Source organism: Lissotriton vulgaris, chromosome 3_2, assembly GCF_964263255.1.
Source record: "Lissotriton vulgaris chromosome 3_2, aLisVul1.2, whole genome shotgun sequence".
In the NCBI taxonomy this organism is placed as follows: Eukaryota; Metazoa; Chordata; class Amphibia; order Caudata; family Salamandridae; genus Lissotriton; species Lissotriton vulgaris.
The window spans coordinates 68,547,736-68,571,985 of NC_141690.1; the positions used below are offsets into that span (position 1 = coordinate 68,547,736).

The 24,250-nt window shown below is 44.9% G+C and overlaps 1 protein-coding gene across 1 annotated transcript in view; it reads left to right on the top strand.

Annotated features, from left to right (window-relative positions):
- The window catches only part of SEPSECS (Sep (O-phosphoserine) tRNA:Sec (selenocysteine) tRNA synthase), a 270,729-nt gene that overhangs the window by 173,818 nt on the left and 72,661 nt on the right, over nucleotides 1–24,250 (top strand). The window contains exon 9 of the mRNA XM_086964015.1: nucleotides 20,252–20,345. Within this exon, the coding sequence (XP_086820141.1) occupies nucleotides 20,252–20,345 (94 nt within the window). The remainder of the gene's footprint in view (nucleotides 1–20,251; nucleotides 20,346–24,250) is intronic.

Sequence of the window (24,250 nt, forward strand, 5' to 3'; positions counted from 1 at the left end):
CAAACATACCACATACATCTGCTACAGTGAAAAGGAAATACAAACTGGATCTGCACAAATTATACGATAATTTAGTACAATTATTTGAAAACAGTACATTCCAATAAAATTTTGAGTTTTACACCATTCATTGAAGGTTAATACAGTGATAGGAAATGTACAAAAAATGGTAAGGAGTCTGGGAGTAGTAATAACTCCTAGATGCTCAGGCAGACCAGTAGAGAAATGGCCTACGCGTTTCAAATCCCCTTCTATTCGTGAGGGATTCTCATCAGGGCCTCAAACACACCCAATAGGCTACACATGGATCCTATGGGGTAGGGACAGAATCTGCTTCTCTGGGCTGAAAAAGCCACTATGCAGCGGAATGTAAATGAAGGTAGCTCAAGGTTTGTAAGCTTGTGGCGTACGGTGTGGATTTCAAGGACCTCGTATGGGGCAAATCCAACCGCCGAATTTGCAAGGCGATTTGACGTGTTAAACGGGACTAGTCTCCGTCGCTGTCGGGAGGGGCAACATCAGCGCTGGATCGCAGATAGAAAGAGCTGCGGAGTATTTCTTTATGAAAGATTGAGCATCGAAGTCTTTTATGGGAAACGTCTCCGCGAAGTTGTGAGGGAGGGCAGCGTCAGCACATACTCGATTCTCGCTAGCTTGAACACGCCTGCGCGAGAAGCTAGCGTCAAGCTAGATTCCGTCGGACACTAGCTGCGAAGTGAGACACCGTTGGACTTAAGCCTACCGCATACGCGATTAAGCGAGTATGTGCTGACGCTGCCCTCCCTCACAACTCCGCGGAGACGTTTCCCATAAAAGACTTCGATGCTCAATCTTTCATAAAGAAATACTCCGCAGCTCTTTCTATCTGCAATCCAGCGCTGATGTTGCCCCTCCCGACGGCGACCGAGACTAGTCCCGTTTAACACGTCAAATCGCCTTGCAAATTCGGCGGTTGGATTTGCCCCATACGAGGTCCTTGACATCCACACCGTACGCCACAAGCTTACAAACCTTGAGCTACCTTCGTTTACATTCCGCTGCATAGTGGCTTTTTCAGCCCAGAGAAGCAGATTCTGTCCCTACCCCATAGGATCCATGTGTAGCCTATTGGGTGTGTTTGAGGCCCTGATGAGAATCCCTCACGAATAGAAGGGGATTTGAAACGCGTAGGCCATTTCTCTACTGGTCTGCCTGAGCATCTAGGAGTTATTACTACTCCCAGACTCCTTACCATTTTTTGTACATTTCCTATCACTGTATTAACCTTCAATGAATGGTGTAAAACTCAAAATTTTATTGGAATGTACTGTTTTCAAATAATTGTACTAAATTATCGTATAATTTGTGCAGATCCAGTTTGTATTTCCTTTTCACTGTAGCAGATGTATGTGGTATGTTTTGTTCAGGTATGAATGGGGTTAATGCTTTTTGACTGTGACATGACCGAGGTTTCGGGATGTTTGAAGTGTCTATTGAATGTAGTCTGATGTGTCCTTAATTGTTCTAATCCTTCCAATGCTTCTCTTTTTTATGAACAGATAAATCTTGTAACATTTTTGAATTTCTATAAAATAAAATTGCGAGTAAGTAGCAATACCCTATCTTGAATTATTTTTCTTGATGTGGATGATGAATTCAACTATTGAATAAATGTTATCAGTATTGGCACTTCCCTTTGTTATTTGATATTTAGGCTCCGCCTTGCTGATTAGAGCCAACCCCACTTTTGTTTCGCACAGCTCTTAAAAAAGCCACTAGTCCCACTTTTTAAAATAGTCAATTTTTCATAAAACATTTTGTTGCGGTTGTGCGGCCCGAACTGCCAAGCCATGTCTTCCCTGGACCGGTAACAAGCTTCCTAGGACCGGTTTCTGGTATTACAGCCTTCTTCAGCCAGGTTTGCTTGAATCCAGTGGCAAAGTGAGCAAGGGACTCACGTTTGAGCATACCCTGCCAACTTATGGCGAACAAAGCAGTACAAAAGGGGGTGATGATGGACGGAGCATCTGAACCAATCAAACACTCACACCCAGTCAACAGATCTGGGTTTATTTATTTATTTATTTATTTTACTTCTAAAGCGCACTATCACTTTAGAAAGGCATCCTGGCGCTGACAGACTCGTATCGAGAGAAGGGGGCAGCTGAAACATGGTAGGGGTTTGGGAAAAGCCAAGTCTTTAAGTGCCTTCTAAATGAGAGAAGGCCGGAGACCTGCCTGAGTTCGATGGGAAGAGAATTCCAGAGTTTCGCCGCGGCCACGCCAAACGATCTACCTCCTGCTTTGGATCTCCTAGACCTCGGTATGGTTACCAACCTGGCCGAGGAGGAGCGTAGATTGCGGGCCGGCACATGCTACGAAAACTTCCTTTGTAAACAGGCAGGGCCTAACCCATGGAGGGCTTTAAAGGCCAGACAGAGACTTAAATATCACCCTCTGCCTCACTGGGAGCCAGTGCAGCTGAGCCAGAGCCCTTTGGAGAGGAAGATCTTGTTGACCACCCCAGGGCTAATTTTGCAGCTGCAGGCTGGATTCTCTGGAGTCTATCCATGAGATATTTAGGAGACTCCAACAGTAGGGAGTTGCAGTAGTCTAACCTACTGAGCACGGTACAGCGCACCACCTCTCCCCGAGCACGAGGCAGTAACAAAGGAATGATTTTTCTCAGGAGGCGAATAATGGTCAAGCAGCCAGCTACCACATTTGAAACCTGCGCCTCCTGAGTAAGGTCGCTATTAAACATCACGCCCAGGTTCCATACCACCTTCACAGGCTGCACCAGTGGAGAAAATCCACCAGCCAGAAGTTGCCCGGGTAGAATAGATTGTACCCTAGGCCTTGGGCTATATAACACCTCAGTATTACCTGTGTTAAATCGCAAAGAGTTGGCTTTCAACTAGTCCGCTGTATCTCGCAGGCAGTTGTGAAATTCTTCCAAGGAGGTTGATTCATTTCCCTCCAAGGAGAGAATCAACTGCGTATCATCAGCGTAGTTAACAATTTCGATCTTCTATTGTTTGATGACAGCGATTAACGGCTTCATATAGATGTTAAATAATATTGGGCTAACTGCCGAGCCTTGAGGAACGCCATGGTAGATGGTAGAGAAGGAGGATTGGAAGGGAGGGAGGGACACAGCTTGTTCTCTACCCTGGAGGAAGGACTCAAACCACCCAAGGGCACTCCCAGCAACCCCTACCTCTCTCAGCCTGTCCAGCAGAATACCATGGTTCACCGTGTCGAAGGCGGCAGACGGGTCAAGCAGGATCAAAACCCCTGCCTGTCAACGTAGCTCATCCAGCACGGTCACCAGGGCCGTCTCGGTGCCATGAGCTGGCCGGAAGCTAAACTGAACATCCTCCAGGAGCTTGTGCTGTTCTAGGTGTCTAGAGAGGGTGCCTGCCACCACCCGCTCTACAATTTTTGCTGGATAGGGTAGAAGCGAAATGGGCCTAAAATTCTTGAGGCATTCAGGATCGAGGGTGGCCTTCTTCAGTAAGGGGGTCACCACCGCTTGTTTCCAATGAGCTGGAACCACTCCAGTAGTAAGCGACTGGTTGCACACCAGCCAGAGCGTAGGGAAGAGCTCAAGCTCGAACTCCTTCCAGATTTTTAGTGGGATCGGGTCAAGCGGAGACCCAGATGTAATACCAAAGGCCACTTCCCTGAACTCCTCTGCAGACAGCTGCGCAAATTCCACAAGGGATTCAACTCCTCCCAGTTCATGAGCGGCCCCAAGAGTCGACAAGCTGCCAGTCAATTACTGACAGGTTTTGTTGCTGCTCCATCACCGTTCTTTAGCCCACTCTGCCACCCCAGTTCAGACATGGCCATATGCAAATCAGTCTGACCCTGTGCCTCATGGGAACAGTCCAGCCCGAACTGCCAAGCTATGCCTTCCCTGGACCTGAAACAAGCTTCCTAGGACCGGTTTCTGGTATTACAGCCGTCTTCAGCCAGGCTTACTTGAATTCAGTGGCAAAGTGAGCAAGGGACTCCCGTTTGAGCATACCCTGCCAACTTTGTGGTTGTTGTTATGGGTGTGGGTTTGTGGTTGTAGGTGTGTGGTTGTGGGTGTGTGGTTGTGGGTGTGTGATTGTGGGTGTGTGATTGTGTGGGTGTATGTGGTTGATTGTGTGTGGTTGGTTGTGTGTGGTTGTGTGTGTGGTTGTGTGTGTGGTTGTGTGTGTGGTTGTGTGTGTTGGTGTTGCGCATGTGGTGTTTTGTGTGTGGTGTTTTGTGAGTGTTTTGTGAGTGTGTTTGGTTGTGTCTGTCTGTGTGTGGTTGTGTTGTATGTGTGTGGTTGTGGGTGTGTGTGTGGTTGGGCGTGTGTGTGTGGTTGTGGGTGTGTGTGTGTGGGTGTGGTTGGGAGTGTGTGTGGTTGTGTGTGGCTGATTGTGTGTGGCTGATTGTGTGTGGTTGTGGGTGTGGTTGTGTGTTTGGTTGTGGGTGTGGTGTGTTTGGTTGTGGGTGTGGTGTGTGTGGTTGTGGGTCTGGTGTGTGCATTGTGTGTGTGTGGTTTTGTGTGGTTTTGTGTCGTTGTGGGTGTGTGTTTGTGGTTGTGTGTGTGGGTGTGTGATTGTGTGTGCGTACTGTAATCCATGCAAGTTGTGTGTTGGGAGCAATTAAATTAGGCCCGATACCAATTTGTATAGTTGGTAGGCATTGACGATTAGAGTAAATACGTGGTCATGCACGAAAGAGACTACAAAGTTTGAGACCAATAAGTTTATTCATAAGACTAATAATAAGACCATTTTGATGCAACTCGAAAAAGTTTACACACCATGGTAATTTACATTTGGATTCAAACAAAAGTGAAAGGGATCGGACGGAAGCAGAGGGGAAAGCACGTGAAATAAAAACAAGCAACTTAATGAGCCGTGACGTAGGAGACAGATGGTGGCTTTGCGCGTGACTGTAAGTGTGTAGCACGCAAATAGCACTTTGAAAACTCACCTACTAAATGTCTCGGCCAGGGCAAAGCATGCGCTGGATCAGGCGAGACCTAAAAAGGTTAAAGGATCTGGGTACACACATACAAAATAATAAAAATTAAAATAAAAGGCCCGGCTCTCACATTGGGGTGTCTGGGAAGTTGGCAGGGGCTACGGGTGCCTTGAGGCTCCATCCGTAGACCAAACAATTTTCAGTGTGGGTTCCCCGAATGGGCACCGGGGCACCTCAAGCCCTTGGAGAAACTCTCAAAAGGAAGTTGCAGAAAGTTCAGTCCAGTCCTTTAACTGCCCAAGACAGAAGCAGCCACTGCAGGCCAACACAGCAAAGCTCAGAGCAAAATGGTAGTCCCTCTTCACAGCTTCTCCAGCTCTTTTTCTTGTTAGTCTTCTTGGTTCCAAAAGAGTTCTCTGAAGTCTTTTCTACCCCTGAGATTTCCATCAGGGGGTAAGCCTAATTCAAGAAAACTCTAACAGCAGGATGATGAAAGTACACTCCCGTCCTTTCCCTTTCCAATGCAGAAGCAGCATGCCAACACAGCAGAGCACGCAGCAAAGTGGCAGTTCCTCCTGATAGCTTTTCCAGTCCTACTTCCTGGTGGATTCCTTAGTTCAGAAATCTGAATCTTTGGTGTCTGGGGCCCAATATTTATACAGCAAAATCATTTGTTCCCTGGAGGCAGAGAGTGATTGTGCTCAGTCAATACCAGTTCTGGCTTCTCTGGCCCTGCTTCCCAGCAGGATTGTCTAAGGCAGACAGGGCCTATTGTGGTGCAAAGGAAATGTCCTCCCACCACTTTAAATGCAGACTGCGCCTATTCAGGTGGTAGTGAAAACTCCTCCGACTACTCTGAATGCAGCCCAGATTTATTCAGCCCAGCCCTGACTCTTTTAGGAAAGGCAGGACGCACATCAACTCCCCCACCCCCGGTGGCCGTCTGAGAGAATGCACCTCCCCAACCCCTGTCACTCCCAAGCCAGTCAATACACAAACCAGCAGAGGCACATAGAATGGCTAAGCTGGAAATACCTACTATCTAAAAGTGGTATTTTCAAACACACAGCATACAAACCATCTTTACTAAAAGATGCATCTTTATATTTGGAGTTCAGGCATACTAAACTTTATTTTCCTATCTTGTCTCAATGGCAAGTTATATTTATAAGATGTTAAACATTAACTCACATTCTACCCTATGGGACAGATAGCATTTCCATAGTGAAAAACTAAATGCACTGTAATTCACTACCAAGATATGTCACACACACCAGTACACGTCCCACCTTTAACATACACAGCACCCTGCCCACAGGGGTACCTTGGGCATACCTTAGGGGTGACTAATTTGTACGAAATGGGAAGATAGGCGCCTGGTAAGTGGGTGCACTTACTAGATCGACATGCCAGTTACAAACTGCGCTCAGACACTGCAGTGGCAGGTCTGAGTTAACTTTTCAGGGCTACTCATGTGGGTGGCTCAATCAGTTCTGCAGGCCCACTAGTAGCATTTGATTTGCAGGCCCTGGCACACTCAGTGCACTTTACTAGTGACTTACCCGTTAATCAAATATGCCAACCATGGAAACACCATTCCAGAATACAAATTTCATATGCACTTTACCACTGATCGGCAGTGGTGAAGTGCCCAGAGTCCTAAAACCACCACCAACAACAGTAGGTCAGGAAAAATAGGAGAAAGAAGTAAAACTTTTCCTAGTAACCCTGCAAAAAGGGCCATTTCCAACAAACATGTTTTACAACAACCACTTTTTTTTACATTGCATTGTGTGATTAGTAAAATAAACATTTGATTATAGTTATTGGTGAGTTTTTCGTAAAGCTGATACATCTGCTTTACGTATGTTGATATGCTCAGCTCTTAAAAAAGCCACTAGTCCCACTTTTTAAAATAGTCAATTTTTCATAAAACTTTTTGTTGCGGTTGTGCGGCCCGAACTGCCAAGCCCGAACTGCCAAGCCATGTCTTCCCTGGACCGGAAACAAGCTTCCTAGGACTGGTTTCTGGTATTACACCCGTCTTCAGCCAGGTTTGCTTGAATCCAGTGGCAAAGTGAGCAAGGGACTCACGTTTGAGCATACCCTGCCAACTTATGGCGAACGAAGCAGTACAAAAGGGGCTGGTGATGGACGGAGCATCTGAACCAATCAAACACTCACACCCAGTCAACAGATCTGGGTTTATTTATTTATTTATTTATTTTACTTCTAAAGCGCACTATCACCTTAGAAAGGCATCCTGGCGCTGACAGCCTCGTATCGAGAGAAGGGGGCGGCTGAAACAAGCTAGGGGTTTGGGAAAAGCCAAGTCTTTAAGTGCCTTCTAAATGCAAGAAGGCCGGAGACCTGCCTGAGTTCGATGGGAAGAGAGTTCCAGAGTTTCGCCGCAGCCACGCCGAACGATCTACCTCCTGCTTTGGATCTCCTAAACCTCGGTATGGTCACCAACCTGGCCGAGGAGGAGCGTAGATTGAGGGCCGGCACATGCTACGAAAACTTCCTTTGTAAACAGGCAGGGACTAATCCATGGAGGGCTTTAAAGGCCAGACAGAGACTTAAATATCACCCTCTGCCTCACTGGGATCCAGTGCAGCTGAGCCAGAGCCCCTGGAGAGGAGGATCTTGTTGCCCACCCCAGGGCTAATTTTGCAGCTGCAGACTGGATTCTCTGGAGTCTATCCATGAGATATTTAGGAGATTCAAACAGTAGGGAGTTGCAGTAGTCTAACCTACAGAGCACGGTACAGCGCACCACCTCTCCCTGAGCACGTGGCGGTAACAAAGGAAGGATTTTTTTCAGGAGGCGAATAATGGTCAAGCAGCCAGCTACCACCTTTGAAACCTGCACCTCCAGAGTAAGGTCGCTATTAAACATCACGCCCAGGTTCCGTACCACCTTCACAGGCTGCACCAGTGGAGAAAATCCACCGGCCAGAAGTTGCTGGGTAGAATAGATTGTACCCTAGGCCTTGGGCTATGTAACACCTCAGTCTTTCCTGTGTTAAATCGCAAAGAGTTGGCTCTCAACCAGTCCGCTGTATCTCGCAGGCAGTTGTGAAATTCTTCCAAGGAGGTTGATTCATTTCCCTCCAAGGAGAGAATCGACTGCGTATCATCAGCGTAGTTAACAATTTCGATCTTATATTGTTTGATGACTGCGATTAACGGTTTCATATAGATGTTAAATAATATCGGGCTAACTGCCGAGCCTTGAGGAACGCCATGCGAGATGGTACAGAAGGAGGATTGGAAGGGAGGGAGGGACACAGTTTGTTCTCTACCCTGGAGGAAGGACTCAAACCACCCAAGGGCACTCCCAGCAACCCCTACCTCTCTCAGCCTGTCCAGCAGAATACCATGGTTCACCGTGTCGAAGGTGGCAGACGGGTCAAGCAGGATCAAAACTCCTGCCTGTCCCCGGTCTGCCCGCCAAGGTAGCTCATCCAGCACGGTCACAAGGGCCGTCTCGGTGCCATGAGCTGGCTGGAAGCTAAACTGAACATCCTCCAGGAGCTTGTGCTGTTCTAGGTGTCTAGAGAGGGTGCCTGCCACCACCCGCTTTACAATTTTTGCTGGATAGGTTAAACGCGAAATGGGCCTAAAATTCTTGAGGCATTCAGGATCGAGGGTGGGCTTCTTCAGTAAGGGGGTCACCACCGCTTGTTTCCTGACTCGAAAATAATACCAGTTCCGAATCGCACTAGAGGCTTCAATAACGGCGTGCACGCTATCCAGCGCCAACAGGAGCCCCCGTGCCCTGACTTCCCGCCGTTATTGAAGTGGTGTGACCAGGCATCTAGCGGATGTAATACTTATCAGCGAGCCTCTAGTTCGATTCGGCACTGGTATTATTTTGAAATCAGGAAATTACCCACACAAGGAAGGCCCATAGCCTTATCACGGTTGAGTGGCTGTCAGCCCCCGTTATGGACCTATTGTGCCGCGATCCAAGCGTGCATTCACCGATGAACTTCGTTCATCTTTTCAATTAATGCGATATAGGCATAAATATGTAAATAAGCTTAAGACAACAATGATTTATCGCTTCTCCTGAAGATGATGCTTTATATTGTTTTGAATAGCATGGAAACGTTGTCGACATTAAAAGCACCATATGCAATATGATTTAATAATATTGTAATGATCAATGGTGTGAAAATGGATATTTAAGTCTGTCACAGTGATTACAAACAAACAGACACATTTTGTGCCCTGCCTTTGGCCATTCTGTTTTTCGTTGGTTTGTCTTGTGTTCTGTGGGTCACGGCTGTGCCCACTTGTCATTCATTGTTTTCAATCATAATCAACTGAACTTATATGAAAAATAAATTCTTGTCCGGCTGGACAAAAGACATACGATCTATTTTAGCGTATGATTATTGCGCTTGTCCATTCTTCGTTCCAAAATAGGGACCTCTGTTCTCTAAAACATCCCCTTGATCAAGCCAATAGGCTCACTTTGTATATTTTGATGTTCTGACCCTTTCACAAAGTCAGTATGTCTGCCTTACTTTAAATCACACCCTTTATAGTGCATGCCTCGGGAGTGGGGTGCTCCTGTACCCAGCCCCGGGGTTGTGTATGGCCAAAGGCTGTGTGCAGCGGAAGATTGGGTGCCTGTGGGGGTGGGTGCAATTCCTGGCCCAACCTCTCACTGCGCATGACTGAAGGCAGGGTGTTGGGCGCAGGGCCTGGCCAGAGGCTCTGCTCTTGGGGTGGAGAGGGGTAGGGTGCTTGCAGGGGAGAGGGTACAGGACCTAGAGGGCACAGGTCCCTGCATCCAACCCCACAATGCACTTGGTAATGGATTGTACTTTACGTTAAAAAAAACAACTAGAAATTCACTGATAAAAACAGAGGTTAGAGGGACTTTTTATGTCAATTAAAACATACCGTTTTAAATTAGCAAAACTACTGAAATGACCAGTTATAGTTAACTTAATTGTAACTTGTGTCCTAAAGTAACTGAAAGTTGCACCCTCACATCATCTGCTAATTTACCTGACTTAAATTAATTGACTTGATTGAAAGAAACACTGTGCATTGCGGGAACGCGAGGTACAGTTTCTTTAGGGCATGAGTTATAGTTGCTTAAGATAACTATAACTGGCGAATATCAGTGACTTTGTTTAAAACAGTTTATTTTGACTGACATTTTCATTGAACTATAGCGTCCCTTAACTCTAGTTCTTTTCAGTAAGTATATATATATATATATATATATGGATGCCTTCAATCCTCTCTGCACGACCCAGCCGGCGCCCTGCCAAAGGATGAACCACAGACACCTGAAGAACGTGGAATGCAGGTCTTTTATTTTTCAATGCTATGTCAGACGCGTTTCGAAAACCGTAGTTTTCTTTCTCAATGTACAAACATATAGTCCACTTTTGGTTTTTATACCATTTTTTCAAAATGTGATGCTTTCACCCTCTCCATGTGACAAAATAAACAGAAAGGAAATACTGGTCAGGTATGCATGCTGGGACTTGTAGTTTGCAAGACCTCATCCAACAATTTAGCATATGTATTTAGCATAATTACCGCCTGAATGCAGTAAAATAACTCGCTGCAGCATAGAATGCACAAACTATATCCATGGTTTTCAGTCATAATTCTGGTTGATGTTTTCATAGTATAATATTATCACCTTTGATATGTTTCAAAATGAATATAAATAAATATATAAATATAACCATTAGAAAAAAATATATATATATACATATGACCCATTTAATATCAAAAGCACATATATAAATATATATCTATTGTCAATTGATAAAAACAGGCATCATATATGTACAGAATGCAATATAAAAATAGAAATCGACTATTAAAGTATGGAGTCTAAAATTCTATACAATTATTACGGAATGAATTCCTGATTTCATTATTCGGTGAACATCATCAACCAGTGGAAAACTACGTGGGGTATGTGCAAAATTATGCAGTGTGCAAAATTGCAAATTGTGTGCAAATTATCTATGTTATAGCAGCATCCTGGAATTTCCTTGTTAAAGTGCAAAAAAGTAAAAGTGATTATTTTTAAATTTCACTCAAATATACTATTTACTGTATATTTACGTATATATATGTATATATATATATACACTTATTAAGTGAGGATGGATTTCTATTGTTCAAAAGGTTAGTTGGTTGTAAGTATATATGTGTATTTATGCCATTACAGTGTAAATACATGTAGTTTAATAACGTAATATTTAGAGAATCTGTACTAATAAAGGCATATTGGCACATTTATTATTGAAGTGCAAGGTTCGAATTTGTGTTTATTAGCACTATACCATAACCTCGACTTGAAAAAAACACTGTTTACCAAATGTATAATTGAACAAAGACTGCTGGAACGACGACAGTCTTTACAATTATGCCTTTACGACAAATTGGTCTTAACCACAAAAGTTCTTAGAGCGACTATTTTTACTTCGAATATGCCTGTACCAAGAAAATGTATGAATTTCACAGGTAAGTATAAACCCTTTTATAAAAAAATATATAATGGGTTAGTACTTACCTGGAAAATACTTACATTTTCGTGGTAAAGGCATGCAATTAAGACCTGTGTGGTAAAAAAAATTATTTTATGGCAAGTGTTATAAATATATTTGATGTGTGTGTGTGTGTGTATGTAGGTGTATATCTATATATATATATATATTCCAAGGATAATCCGACAAAACGCAGGCTTTCTCCAGGCTGCAAAATACGGACGCGGGCCCAAAATAAGTGCAATAGTTGATTTATTTAGTTGCGGTGCTCCCAGTCATCACGACGCGTTTATTTATTTTTATATATATATATATATATATATATATATATATATGTATATCTATCTATATCGAGATATCGAGATATCGAGATAGAGATATATATATATAAAGAGGTAGGGTCTGCCTGTAAGACATCTTATTGCTGCGCTCAGCGCTTGGCTTTGTAAGCGCTTCTTGCAATTTTAAATACCCGTTTTGTCTTCTTTATTTTAATTTTGTTTTATAATTATCCCCTGATTTTAAATATCACCCGCCGCATTCTTGCACCTTAATAGTGCCTTGCACCGCTGCTTTGGCGGACTGTCCATCGCGCCTTCCTCGAGCTTGAGCGCCATCTTGGGGGGATTCAGGGACGCTGACGCCTTTCACTGAGCGCTCTAGCATTCAGGTTGACAAGCTAGAGCCCTATATAGCTCCGGTATTATGGCGTGCAGCGTGTGCGCGCTGCCTGTGTGCCGGAGCGACGCCGGAGTCACGCCAGAGTCCAGCCCGTCTTCGCCCGTCCGCGCTGAGGACGGGCTGGGCGGCAGGTCGGCTGGACATGCTGATAGCGATTCCACAGGCATCAGGTACTCTGGCCACGACCTGCTAAAGCTAAAGCCATCTGGCCTTCCCTGCCATTATAGATCTACTCCTGAGGTTCTTTTAAACTTCCCCTGTTGTGGTTTCTTTCAAGAGGGCCATGGGGGTTCTGGTTTTCCCTCGGCTCCCTGTCTGCCGGGACAGAGTAGTAATATGGGAGGTAGTGTCTTGAGGGAAAATGGCTTCCTTATTAATGCTTGTTCTTTAATTAAGCACAACGTCGCTTTCAGGGATTTTGTTCTGGATAGAAAACCCACTTGGGTATTTGTCACAGAAACCTGGGCAAAAGATTCCTCGGGTCCAGACCTAGTGGAAGCAGTCCCAGAAGGCTACTTCTTTGCTAGGCTGGATAGAGCAGGACGTATAGGAGGAGGGTTGGGCATCTTATATAGGGATAGTCTCCTGTGTCACACTCTACCGCTATCTGACCCTCAGGATGCTTTTCAGGCCCTACACTTTTCATTAAAAGGTTCCTTTGAGATTCCATTCACTGGTGTCCTGATTTACCGTCCCCCTGGGTCTAGAACTGATTTCGGACAAACTATGCTCAATATTCTAGAACCATATTTCGGCTGCGAGCATCTAACGGTCCTGGGAGACCTGAATTATCACCTAGAGAATTCGGAGTCCAGTGATACCATCTACCTGCTCGATGCTCTGTCTGCCTGTGGGCTGAACCAGCTTGTGAGGGGTGCCACCCATCAAGCGGGCCATACGCTTGATGGAGTTTTCTCAAACGATGGCAGGTTGACAGTTAATGACCCTTTCCCTCTCTCATGGTCTGATCACTATGCTATTCCAATAGAAATGTCCTGTCTTACTATGGATAGCAATGTAAAGGGTTCAAGTAAGATGGAATCTCGGCGAAACCTTAAGAACATCTCTAATAGCACCCTTGCCCCTAGGATTCCCAGTATGACAATCTCTCAGGAGGAAGACGTATGTCTTGCGGTCTCTCAGTTAGAAAAGGCCATCACAGCGGCGCTTGATGAACTTGCCCCTGTCAGCATGCGCTACTCTGCTAGGAAAAAGCCGTCGGCCCCTTGGTTCTCGGAGCCATTAAGACTCCTTAGGCAGGGAGTCAGGAGGCAGGAACGTCTCTGGTGGGCCAGTTGGGATCTGAGGGAAAAAAGAGGCCCACAAAATCTTATTGAGGGGCTATAAGGCGGAGGTAATAAGAGCTAAGCAGGAATATTTCACTGCTCGTACCACCTCACTTTCCTCCCCGAAAGAGCTCTTCAAGATTGTTGATTCCCTGACTTCCCTTCAGATTCCTGGTCCCGTTATTGGCTCTCAGCAGCTGTGTAATAACATAGCCCTTTTCTTTCAGGCAAAGATTGCTGATATCTATTCGGCCTTAGAGCTTCAGAAGGCCTCAATCTCCGATTCTTCTGGTCCTCCTGATTTGGCCTTAACTTTGGCGGAGGATATTCCCTCGGGGCGCCTGGCCTCTTTTCCACCTGTCTCTCTTCAGGAACTAGAGAACCTTTTAATTAAGACCAGGTCAGGCTCCCCCTTAGATCCTTGTCCTCTTAAGCTCCTTAAGCAGTGTAAGGAGACTCTTCTGCCCCCCCTTTTAGATATCATGAATAGGGCAATGAGGGATGGCACTTTTCCTCAGCAATGGAAGAGGGCAGTGGTAAAGCCACTGCTCAAGAAGCCAACACTGGACTCAGGGGTACTCAAAAACTTTCGCCCTATCTTGCTGCTCCCTGCTTCTGCGAAGATGCTGGAAACCCATCTCAACAAGCATCTCGCAGCCTTTCTGGAAAACTCTGGTCATTTGGATCATTCGAAGCACGGATTCAGGAGGGAACACAGTACAGAGTCGGCCCTTACCATAGTGTTGGACAACATCCGCACCTGAGTTAATAAGGGCCAGACCACCCTCCTTATCCTGTCAGACCTTATGGCTGCGTTTGATACCCTTTCTCCCTCGGTTCTAACATCTCGCCTGAGGGAGATTGGGGTGGAGGGGTCCGCTCTTAGTTTGCTGACCTCCTTTCTGTGCATTGTGGGGTCCCTCAGGGGTCGGCATTAAGTCCGACCCTTTTTAACATCTATGTGACCCCACTTGCCAGACTGATAAGATCTTTTGGGATGGAGGTAGTCTCCTACGCCGACGATACCCAGATCCTGGTCTCCCTCTCCCAGCCTGTCAGCTCGGCTGCCTCCAATTTTAGATTCTGTATGGAGGCAGTCGCTCAATGGATGATTCACAATTCATTGAAACTAAATGGTGAGAAGACGGAGATCTTGGTGTTTGGAGGAAAGGAGGACATATGGTCGGCGAATTGGTGGCCTGCTTCACTGGGAGCCTGCCCGGTACCTGCCGCTCTAGCTAAAAATCTAGGAGTCCTGATCGACCCTACCCTCGGTATGCATCAGCAGGTGAATAGAACAGTCTCCACCTGCTGGGGCATAATCCACGTCTTGAGGAAGATTAAACACTATCTTTCCCAGCAGGCAAGAAAGCAAGTCGTGGTTGCACTCATAGGCTCCCGACTTGATTACTGTAATGCACTGTATGCAGGACTCAACAGGGGGTTGCTGCAGCGACTACAAATGGTCCAGAACGCGGCGGCCAAGTTTGTATTAGATTTACCCAAACGTGCGTCAGCCACTTCCGCAAGGAAATCTCTACACTGGCTCCCCATTGAGGACAGGATTTCCTTTAAAATAATGTGCCTGACCTATGGCGCCTTAGCTAGAAATAGGTCAGCCGGGATTGGTGCTCTCCTGGCTCCCTACAGCCCTTCTAGAAATTTGCGTTCCGCCAACAAGTCTCTACTATCAGTACCCCGCATTTGCAGAGTTAAATGGGGTGGCAGAGCTTTTTCTACCATAGCACAAAAAATGTGGAACGCTCTTCCTGTGGAAATTAAGTCCCTTCCCACTATGCAGTCTTTTAGAAAGGCCCTGAAGACTATTTGCGAAAGCCTACCTGTAGTTCTGTTTTGCCTTCTTTGTGATTTACTTTGATAGGCGCCTTGATGCCTTCGGGTTTTAGTTGCGCATTACAAGTTTTCTTTCATTCATTCATTCATTCATATATATTCCAACATAAAAGGTTGCCCTGGATCAAAACGTCACACACCAGGGGGTTGTCACCATGTTTTAATTGCAGGTTAGCAGTCACATCACGTTCCCTCATAAGTCCTAATCAAATGCCAAACGCGTTTTGGGCAGAATTGTACCCTAGATCACTGGCGGCTTGAACAACAGTCCCGGCAACAGTGAGGGGCCATTTATTGAAATCATTAAGACCCTCCTCAGTGGGCGTGGAGCTGCAATGCTTCATGGTCTTAGAAGTCCCTCGTCGTTTTACCACAGTTGGAATTGGCAGGTTCTGGAAAATAAAGCAAAAAAGAACTATACCCAAGTGGGCTACTTGAAGAGGAAAACAGTGATGTTGCTGCTTAATTCATATCCCACAACCTCGGCCTCTCTAATCTTTCAGCTCCTGACACTTCAGGAGTTGCAGGTCCGCTGACTTGCAGAGGGGCATTTCCGTGGCTAGGCTAGGCTTTATATATTTATAGTCTCCCTTAAAAATTCCCTTGATGCCTACCCTAAAACTAAAAATACCCTGGTTTCACAAAAACCCATACCCTCTTAACCCTAAAAATAGACTTGACACTCAAATTCCCACCCTAAAATTACCCTTGCCACTCAAAAACCCATACCCACCCTAAACCTTTAAAAATACCCTTGACACACATATATATATATATATATATATATATATATATATATATATATATATATATATATATATATATATATTCACTGAAAAAACCATAGGTTATAGACCATATATAGTTAGGGATTAGCATTTAAAAAAACCTTATTTTATTTGCACAAAACCATTGAAATTCCATATATAGTTAGTTGCACTAACTATATATCGCGGACCCGCAATCCACTGCTAATGATGTCACATATTACATCATTCATGACATGGTCAGTGACATCACTGATGACATCACTGATGACATCTCAAATGACATCACTGATGACATCACTGATGACAACACCCAGTGACTGTATGTTTCTGTAAAGTTAGAATATGTCTTACATATTGAAGAATGAGTGGATGTATAAGTGTCTGGATGAAGGATTTAGTAGGTGCATGACTGACTGTATGAGAGAATGATTAAATGTGTCTCACTGAGTGTATGGGTTAGTGATTAAAGTGTCTTAATTTGGCAATCATTATTTATGTTGTTCTGTAAACTGCTGCATGTTTAAATCAGTAGCTATATCAGTAACTATATGGGTTATTGAATGGTTGCCCAAGTATTTGTATGGGAGACTGAGTATGTGTGTGGGTGGCTGGGAGGTGTATAACTCTGTGCATAGATGTGTGAGCAGTTGATTCCCTAGGTGTATGGGTTCAAAAGTGCATGTAGAAACAGCTGTATGGACAGTTGACTGTGTGCATGAGTATATTGGTGAGTGAATGGATATCTCAGTGCTACAGGTCAAATTAAGTACATATGTAAAACACATTCCATGTGAGAGTTGACATATATAAATAACTGAACATAAGAGCCAGTGAATGTGTGAATGGCTGTATGAATCATTGTGAACTTGTATCAAGGATTGTATAAGAGAGTAAATATGTGTTACTATATGTTTGAATAAGTAAGGTGTGTATAACTGTGTAGTTGAGGAAATGGAGATGTGATTGATTCTTTGCATGACTGACTAGGTGTGTGAGTAACTCCATGGATGTGTGACAGTCTGTGAGTGCCTGTTTACACTGAGTGTATCTAAGGTTATATTAGAGTCTGAAGATGTATTATCACATAAATGATATCATCAGTGATGTAATCAGTAATGTCAAATGAGATGTCAGTGATGTCATCAGTGATGTCATTTGAGATGTCATCAGTGATGTCATCAGTGATGTCATTTGAGATGTCATCAGTGATGTCATCAGTGATGTCACTGACCATGTCATGAATGATGTAATATGTGACATCATTAGCAGTGGATTGCGGGTCCGCGATATATAGTTAGTGCAACTAACTATATATGGAATTTCAATGGTTTTGTGCAAATAAAATAAGGTTTTTTTAAATGCTAATCCCTAACTATATATGGTCTATAACCTATGGTTTTTTCAGTGAATTTTCAAGGTTTTGTAAATGCAAATTCCTAACTATATATGGTCTATAACCTATGGTTTTTTCTGTGAATTTCATTGGTTTTTTAAAAGCTAATATCTATAGCTGTAAAATATATTCTTTATTAAGTGACGTATCACGTAGCCCGTGAGACGCCTCATGATGCATCGCATAACCGTGACGTATCGTCTCTGCAGCGCAAACCAAACCCAAAACGTAAGCGTGCCAGAACACGCTTAAAGATATATATATATTTTTTTAACCTTAATTAGACAAAATCCACACGTGCACATATCACAAACGTTCAAAAAACACAATATGTCGGACTCCCGTTACGCTGCCGGTTAGCTGCCCGGTTAACGTATCAGGAAGCACCTTTACCGCGAAAAATCGCAATTTTTTTTTCTTTTGCCCCGCAGGGAACTTTAATAGCCCCCTCATCAATCCTAGGGGTTCAGGAGGGGTCTGCCTTACCCCTTTCATTCATTTACACCTTTTTTTTTTCCACCTCTTGTCTCTCGATCCCACAGAGAGACAAGATGGCGGCCGCTCCGGACTGTTTACAATGTTGACAGCCAATCAGCTACTCCTCAGACTCCCGTTACACTGCCGGTTAGCTTCCCGGTTAGCTGTCCGGTTAGCTGCCCGGTTCGCGTACCAAGACGCGTCTCTACGGCGAAAAAATCGGATTTTTTTTTTTTTTTTTTTGGCCCCGCGTGGCTTTATAATATTTCCCTCATCAATCCTATGGGGTCAGAAGGGGTCTACCTTGCCCTCTTTCCTTCATTTCCCCCTTTGTTTTGGTCTCCTCTTGTCTCTCGATCCTACCGAGAGACAAGATGGCGGCCGCTCCGGACTGTTTACAATGTTGACAGCCAATCAGCTACTCCTCAGACTCCCGTTACACTGCCGGTTAGCTTCCCGGTTAGCTGCCCGGTTAGCTGCCCGGTTCGCTTACCAAGACGCGTCTCTACGGCGAAAAAATCGGATTTTTTTTTTTTTTTTTTTTGGGGCCCCGCGTGGCTCAATAATATCCCCCTCATCAATCCTAGGGGGTCAGAAGGGGTCTACCTTGCCCCCTTTCCTTCATTTCCCCCTTTGTTTTGGCCTCCTCTTGTCTCTCGATCCTACCGAGAGACAAGATGGCGGCCGCTCCGGACTGTTTACAATGTTGACAGCCAATCAGCTACTCCTCAGACTCCCGTTACACTGCCGGTTAGCTTCCCGGTTAGCTGCCCGGTTAGCTGCCCGGTTCGCTTACCAAGACGCGTCTCTACGGCGAAAAAATCGGATTTTTTTTTTTTTTTTTTTGGGGCCCCGCGTGGCTCAATAATATCCCCCTCATCAATCCTAGGGGGTCAGAAGGGGTCTACCTTGCCCCCTTTCCTTCATTTCCCCCTTTGTTTTGGCCTCCTCTTGTCTCTCGATCCTACCGAGAGACAAGATGGCGGCCGCTCCGGACTGTTTAGAATGTTGACAGACACCGGAGGGCCAATCAGCTTCGCATCGCAAAGTTCCGATACGCGAAAAGTTCGCTAACCGGATCGCTGCCCAGAGCGCTGTTACAGATATATATCTTGATTTAAACGTTAATTTCTCAAAATCCACTGAAGCACATATATTGAGACCTAGCAAAGGCACATCGGGCTAACAGTCCCTACAATTTTGCCAAGTTTCGTGGAAATCCATTCAGCCGTTCGGGCTAAAAGTGAGTCCAACCGCCCTATGGAAATTAACATGGGAAAAACGCGTTTTGGGACCCCCCTTTTTTCTCGGCCCCCCCTTGACGAACCCCCCCCAAATTTTCAGGAGCTGCTCAGAAACAAAATGTGCCATTTTCCTGAAAATTTCAGCCAATTCCGTCCACAAACGCCAAAGTTATTAGACATAGAATTTTCAGAAGTCCCATAGGGAAAAAATCCTAACTATATATACCTACTGGCTATCGCCAGTAGGTAATATATATATATATATATATATATATATATATATATATATATATATATATATATATATATATATATATATATATATATATATATATGATGAATACTTACCACTATACTTACATGTAGTTGGTTTACTATGAGTATGCCTTTACCATTTATGCTTTTACAACTTTAACTTTACAACTTTATTTGTTATAAAGGCATCTGGGGTAACGGCGTACTCTATTTAAAAAAAAAAACTTTTGTAAAGACCTTGTGGTTATATTGCCTTTGTTGTAAAGGCATCTCATTGTTTAGCTTTTGTTGTAAAAGCTGTTTCTTCTATTTACCATCTCACAAATTGCATGTAATATTTACTTTCGAGAAGGAAACCACTCTTCTAAAAGTCACGAGATCGCTTCATCTCTTTAGTGTGATTTTAACAAACTGCTCAAATGTAATTTCTTGCCTTCTTGTTTAGGTTGAATATTTCTTGTGAAAACAATTATACATTAACAAATAACATGGTATAAACCATATATGCAGATGTGAAGACTATAATATGCAATTCCTTACCATTTTTGAGGGATGAGAAAGGTGTCATGACTTACTCAAGGCTCTGTCTCTTTGTGAGTCATGTCCTCTTGGAATATCTGCCCTGCGCCCAACCCACGGCAGACACCAATCCCTCCCCCCAGCCACACTCTCCCCACATTTTATGTATGTATTTATTTATACTTTTTTTTTTCTTTTCATGAGCTACAGCTGTCCATTTCCTCTAAAGAATACAACTCACTTTTGAAAGCTCATTTAAAGTAATTTTGAATTTGTTTTTCCTTCTTAGGAATTGTATGTGTATCTTCAAAGTGAACTGAAGAAAGTTGCTGAGTGCTACAATGAGAGGCTGCTGGACACTCCGCACAATCCGATGTCTTTAGGTATTAAACAAGTGCAACCATTTTAAAGTAGAGGTAACATGCTCTGTATTTGCACACCCTGAGTCTCTTGCTTTCCACACAAGACCTCTTCAAAGTCATAGAAGTGGTAATGAAGCAGCAAGATTAGCTCTTTCTATAACCCGGGGGTTTTTCACAGCTCCTATAATTGTGGGGAAAGGACTCCAGTGCTAATGAGAAATTTGTTGTGAGCTCCTGCACTGTGGAGCTCCTGCACTGTGGGAAATTTTGCCATGAATCATATCTCTGGTGTGTCTAGTTCCCCAATGCTGCAATTTCTAACCCAGACCACATTAGACATTATGCTGAGCACAAAATAAATGAGAACCAAGACTACTAAGTGCATTAGCAGCACCACCCTGTTCATGCCAGACTTTACTTGCACAGCTTTGGGTTTATATTCCCAGTCTGTTGATTGCTGACACATGTTGAACTTTTTTTGCCTTACTCTCACACTTGTCCTGTATTCCGGTGTTGTTTCTTCACAGTTGTTTTGGTTCCTTTATGTCAGCAATTATATGTAGTCAGTTGACACATTAAGAGTTCTTAGCAAAGTTTTTTATTTCCTATATAGTATGTTTTTAGGTCAAGAATGGGCAGTGCATGCACTGCTCTGTGAGGCATGCCATATATGTAGGCATGTACTTGAAGCTCCACCCACTCTCCACCCATATTTTTCATTGGCTTATGTCATTGTGCTTTGTGAATGTTGGCTTCTGTTTTGTTGACAGACTTATTAGTCCCTCCTTAGTCACTCCCTGTCTGCTGTTTCCTCCCACGAGGACTGGCCCTTTTACCTGTGTCCTAACTCAGGCACTTTCATTAGCAGTTCCGATAACAATTTCCTTAAAGAACAAGTTACTTATCTTTGTTAATGGATTATCTGATAGAGACTCTATCTAGCTGCACATTCCTTATCTTTGAATTTCCCAGACTTTAGGCTTGATCCGGAAACTTTTGCTAAGCAATACCTCTTCCATGCGGTGTCGGGTAGCTCCATTCAGCTCTGCGTGATGTCGTTGGTGATGTCGGTTATGACGCAGCGTGGCCTATGTAGGCACCACCCAGGCATGCGGACATCAGTACTTTTTGTTTTTTCCATGCTAGAAGCGCAGAGCCACAAAGTACCTGACATAGTCAGGTGCTAAACAAGGTTCCTGAAGGGAAGTAACCCTAGCCCTACAATATAACAATATTAGTCTGCAAAGCGGAGAGGTGTGGGCGGGGCTGTAAGGAATTTTCAGGTAGAAATTCTCTATCAGATAATGTGTTACTGAAGGAAAGTAGCTTTTTCATCTGATAGAGAATTCTAGCTGTGGATTATTTACCTTTGAATTAGACACCCAAGCCATACCATCCCGGCTGTGGGTGCAGACCAATACCTTAAACTAGAAAGTCCTGCAGGACCGAGCGGGCAAAGTGCCCATCTCTGTGGACCTGACCGTCCAGGTATTGTGCTTTGAAAACTTGCTCAACGATGTCCACGTGGTTGCCTGACCGATGTCTTGGACTGGGACACTCCAAGCCAAGGCCGTAGTCACAGCCTTTCCCCTGGTGGAATAGGCCCTAAACCCTTCAGGGTGTTGGTTCTTTGCCAGGGCATAACGAATCTTGATACAGAGAACCACCCAGTGAGAGATTGGTCTTTTCTGCACTGCCCTTCCATTCTTGGCTCCCAAGTACCCAACAAAGAGTTGGTCATCCTCCCGGAACTCTTTTGTGCGGTCAAGGTAGAACGAAAATGCTCTTTTTGGGTCCAGCTTGTGGAGACACTCCTTTTCCTGGTGGGCAACGTGATGTACTTACCCAGATGGAAAGGGTTCACAACCTTTGGCAAAAAGGATGCTTGGGTGCTAAGCACCACCTTGTCCGGAAAGGACATAAGATAAGGAGGAGAGCAAGATAACGCCTGCTGTTCGCTCACCCTCCGGACCAATGTATTCACCACCAAAATGGCTGTTTTGATGGTTAAAAGTCGGAGGGGAAAATTGTGTAAAGGCTCAAAAGAGCGCACATCCGCTAGGTGAGGACCTAATCAAGGTCCCACTGCGGCATAAAAAAGGGCGTATGTGGCAACAGGTGACCCAGCACTTTCAGAAATCTATGTACAATGGGAGATTTGAAGAGAGGGGGCTTGTCTGGCAACTGCAAAAAAAGCAAAAATTTAACCCTTGAGAGTTCCCAAGGCAGAGCCCTGCTGGGTAAGGGTCCGTATGAACAAAAGGACAGTAGAAAGAGAAGCAAAAAGAGGGTCAATAGACCTTTCTGTACAGTATAAAACAAACTTCTGCCAACAGCAGGCATTTACCATCTTAGTGGAGGGACACCGGTCCACCAGATTAATGCTACAGACTTCAGGAGTAAGGTCAAAAGCTATCAACTGTTGCTGCTCAATCTCCAAGCATAGAGGTGCAGAATTGACAGGTTCAGGTTCAAAACCCTCCCCTGCTGCTGCAACAGAAGGTCCTCCCGAAGATCGAAGGATTGATGCTCATTATCAGAAGCTCTGGATATCCTATTCTCCTTGCCCAGTCCAGTGCCACAAGGATGACTTGGGCCTGGTCGCTCCTGATCTTCTTCATAACTCTGAGCAGGAGTCGTATGGGCGGAAAGGCGTACAGCAGGCCTGAGCTCCACTCATGATGAAAGGTGTCGCCGAGTGATAGCCGCCTTGGAAACTCCAGCACTCACTACTCCGAATACTGCGCAATGTCGATGGGGGCAAAAAAATCTAACCAAGGTTCTCCCCACTGCTAAAAGTGACCTTGCGCCACATCCGACTGGAGACCCCATCCGTGAACCTATAGGCATCAACGGCTGAGGTCGTCTTCCCTGGTGTTCAGAGACCTTGCCATATGTTGAACCACCAGGATTATGCCCTGCTGTTCCAGCCATGTCCAGAGATGCAGGGCCTCTTGACAAAGGGTCCACAACCCCACCCTGCCCTGCTTGTTGCAGTACCACATGGTGGTGGTGGTGTCCATGAACACTTGCAGCAGCTTCACCTTGAGAGAGGGAATAAATGCCTTCAATGCCAATCGAATCATTTGGAGCTCCAACAAATTTATGTGGAGCCCCGTCTCCGCCAGACACCAGTGTCCCCTGATCTCCACCTCTCCCAGATGGCTGCCTCATCCCAGAAGTGATGCATCTGTCCCGACTGTGAAATCTGGCTGGGGAAGGGAGAGTGGTCTGCCATTGACCAAATCGAAGTTTGTCAACCACCACTGCAGATCTCTAGCAGTTCCTTTCGAGATCTGGACCAAGTGGGTGAGATTTCCTCGATACTGTGCTCAATGGAACTTCGGGTCCCACTGCAGAGCCTACATACGCCACCTTGCAGGCTTTACCAGCATGATGCAGGAGTCCATGAGGCCCAACAGCCTCAAGAGTCAGTCTCACTGAACCCAGTATAGAGGCTGAAACATCGGAATCAAAGCCTGAAAATCCTGGACTCCCTGCTCGGGGGATAGGCTCAAAACTGCATTGTATCCAGAACTTCCCCAATGAAAGAGTGCATCTGAGAAGGTGTCAAGTGTGACTTCAGCATGTTTATGGAGAACCCCAGAGAATGCAGGGGGTCTGCCGTAGTCTGAAGGTGGAAGACTACTGCCTGGATTGAGGACTCCTTCAACAGCCAGTCATCGAGGTAGGGGAAGACTGACACTTCTATTCTGCGTAGATGAGCTGTGACCACTACCATCACTGTGGTGAACACTTGAGGAGCGCTAGTAAGGCTGAAGGGGAGCACAGTAAACTGAAAGTGCTTGCTGCCTACCTTGAACCGCAGGTAACGCCTGTGTCCCAGCCCAGGCAGGATGGGAATGTGAAAAAACGCGTCCTGCAGGTCTATAGCTACCACCCAGTCTTCTAAGTCGAGAGCAGAC